The sequence below is a fragment of the Condylura cristata genome, unplaced genomic scaffold (assembly GCF_000260355.1).
Source record: "Condylura cristata isolate star-nosed mole 26May11 unplaced genomic scaffold, ConCri1.0 scaffold00010, whole genome shotgun sequence".
Taxonomy (NCBI): domain Eukaryota; kingdom Metazoa; phylum Chordata; class Mammalia; order Eulipotyphla; family Talpidae; genus Condylura; species Condylura cristata.
Window position 1 is genome coordinate 6,933,386 of NW_004567111.1, and position 1,894 is coordinate 6,935,279.

Genomic DNA, 1,894 nt, shown 5'->3' on the forward strand with positions numbered 1-1,894 from the left:
TTTTTTTTTTTTTTTTTTTTTTTTTTTTTTTTGCTGATGGGCCTCTGTTCCTTTACTTACTTATTCAGCAAATGTTTACTTAGGGTGGCTATATGTGAGCCCTGGGGGTCAGGTGATTTTGTGTTCTGCTTTCAAGGAGTGGACAGACAAGTAGGCCACTTGTCTTGGCAGGGAGGGGAAGTTCCCTTCCCGCTCTGCCCTCTTGCTCCTGTGTCAAATTGCGATTGGAATGAAATATTCTGGAAGATTCTGCAGTGGTACTCAAACAGACTTTCTACCTTTGCTCCAGATAAGCAAGTTCTTGACTTACTGAGAACTGACTTCTTCCGGGACTCCATGACCTCCAGGCTTAGATCATTGCCTCTTGTCCATGCATGAGCACATTTAACAGTTGGGCCAATGAAAAGCTGTCCAATGTAGAAATGATCTTTTTAGCCTCATCCTTCATTTTAAGTCTAAGTGATACAGTAACTTTGTTAATATTATTATTAGCTGTGTTTAGTACCTGGGTTCATGGTCATTTTCTTAGAAATCCAATCTCTTCTCCCAGGGTCTCTTTCAAGATTAAAGAGAAGAGAGTGGCGGCTTTGGGGTATCAGGACAACTTTCATTTACAAGTAGGTCCCTATTTCCACGGCCCTATCATTAATGTTTTCTGTTTTCCTTTCTCAGTGAGTTTTGTCTCGGTCTAATCCTGCCAACCCAAACCCTTTTGTTTTCTTGCAAGATGGAAAAAAAACACAACCATGAGTGAGCCACTAGACCATTTTGCAAACGCTTCTGATTTCCCCGATTACGCCGCTGCTCTTGGAAACTGCACTGATGAGAAGCTCTCACTTAAGAGCCACTATCTCCCAGTGATTTACAGCATCATCTTCCTGGTGGGCTTCCCGGGGAATGCAATGGCGATTTCCACGTACATCCTCAAAATGCGGCCCTGGAGAAGCAGCACCATCATCATGCTCAACCTGGCATGCACGGACCTGCTGTACCTCACCAGCCTGCCTTTCCTGATTCACTACTATGCCAGTGGGGAGAACTGGGTCTTCGGGGACTTCATGTGCAAGTTCATCCGCTTCGGCTTCCACGTCAACCTGTACGGCAGTATCCTCTTCCTCACTTGTTTCAGCATCTTCCGCTACTTTGTGATCATTCACCCGATGAGCTGCTTTTCGGTTCACAAGACACGGTGGGCGGTGGTGGCTTGCGTGGTGGTATGGATCGTCTCTCTGGTGGCCGTTATGCCCATGACGTTTCTCATTACTTCCACCACCAGGACCAACAGATCTGCGTGCTTGGACCTCAGCAGCTCTGATGACCTCACGACGATCAAATGGTACAACCTCATTTTGACAGCGACGGCATTCTGCTTCCCCTTGGTGATAGTGACACTCTGCTACGTGATGATTATCTACACCCTCAACCAAGGACCAAGGACGCACAGCTGCCTGAAGAAGAAAGCCCGGAGGCTCACAGTCCTGCTTCTGCTAGTGTTTTATGTGTGTTTCCTACCCTTCCATATCTTGAGGGTCATTCGGATAGAATCACGCCTGCTCTCAGTCAGCTGCGCCACAGAGAACCAGATCCACGAAGCATACATTTTCTCTCGGCCACTGGCTGCCCTCAACACCTTCGGGAACCTGTTACTGTATGTGGTGGTGGGGGACAACTTCCAGCAGGCCGTCTGTTCCATGGTGAGATGCAGAGCAGGTGAGGCCTAGAGGAAGCCAAGAAAACCAGTTGCTCCTACTCGCCCTGACCTGCTTTGTTTCTCAGCCCCAAAGAAAAGCCTGCTGACACTTTTCTTTCTTTCTTTCTTTCTTTCTTTCTTTCTTTCTTTCTTTCTTTCTTTCTTTCTTTCTTTCTTTCTTTCTTTCTTTCTTTCTTTCTTTCT

At 46.6% G+C, this 1,894-nt stretch overlaps 1 protein-coding gene across 1 annotated transcript; it reads left to right on the top strand.

Moving 5' to 3' along the window:
- Positions 1-746: 746 nt before the first annotated feature.
- Positions 747-1,799, top strand: OXGR1 (oxoglutarate (alpha-ketoglutarate) receptor 1). The gene has a single exon (XM_004695945.2). It carries the CDS (start codon positions 747-749, stop codon positions 1,719-1,721), a length of 975 nt encoding a protein of 324 aa, XP_004696002.2. The 3' UTR covers positions 1,722-1,799.
- The last annotated feature ends 95 nt before the right edge of the window (positions 1,800-1,894 follow it).

Bases quoted from the DNA above. Each gene is read 5' to 3' on its own strand.
- OXGR1 (XM_004695945.2), top strand. From the start codon at position 747: ATGAGTGAGCCACTAGACCATTTTGCAAACGCTTCTGATTTCCCCGAT.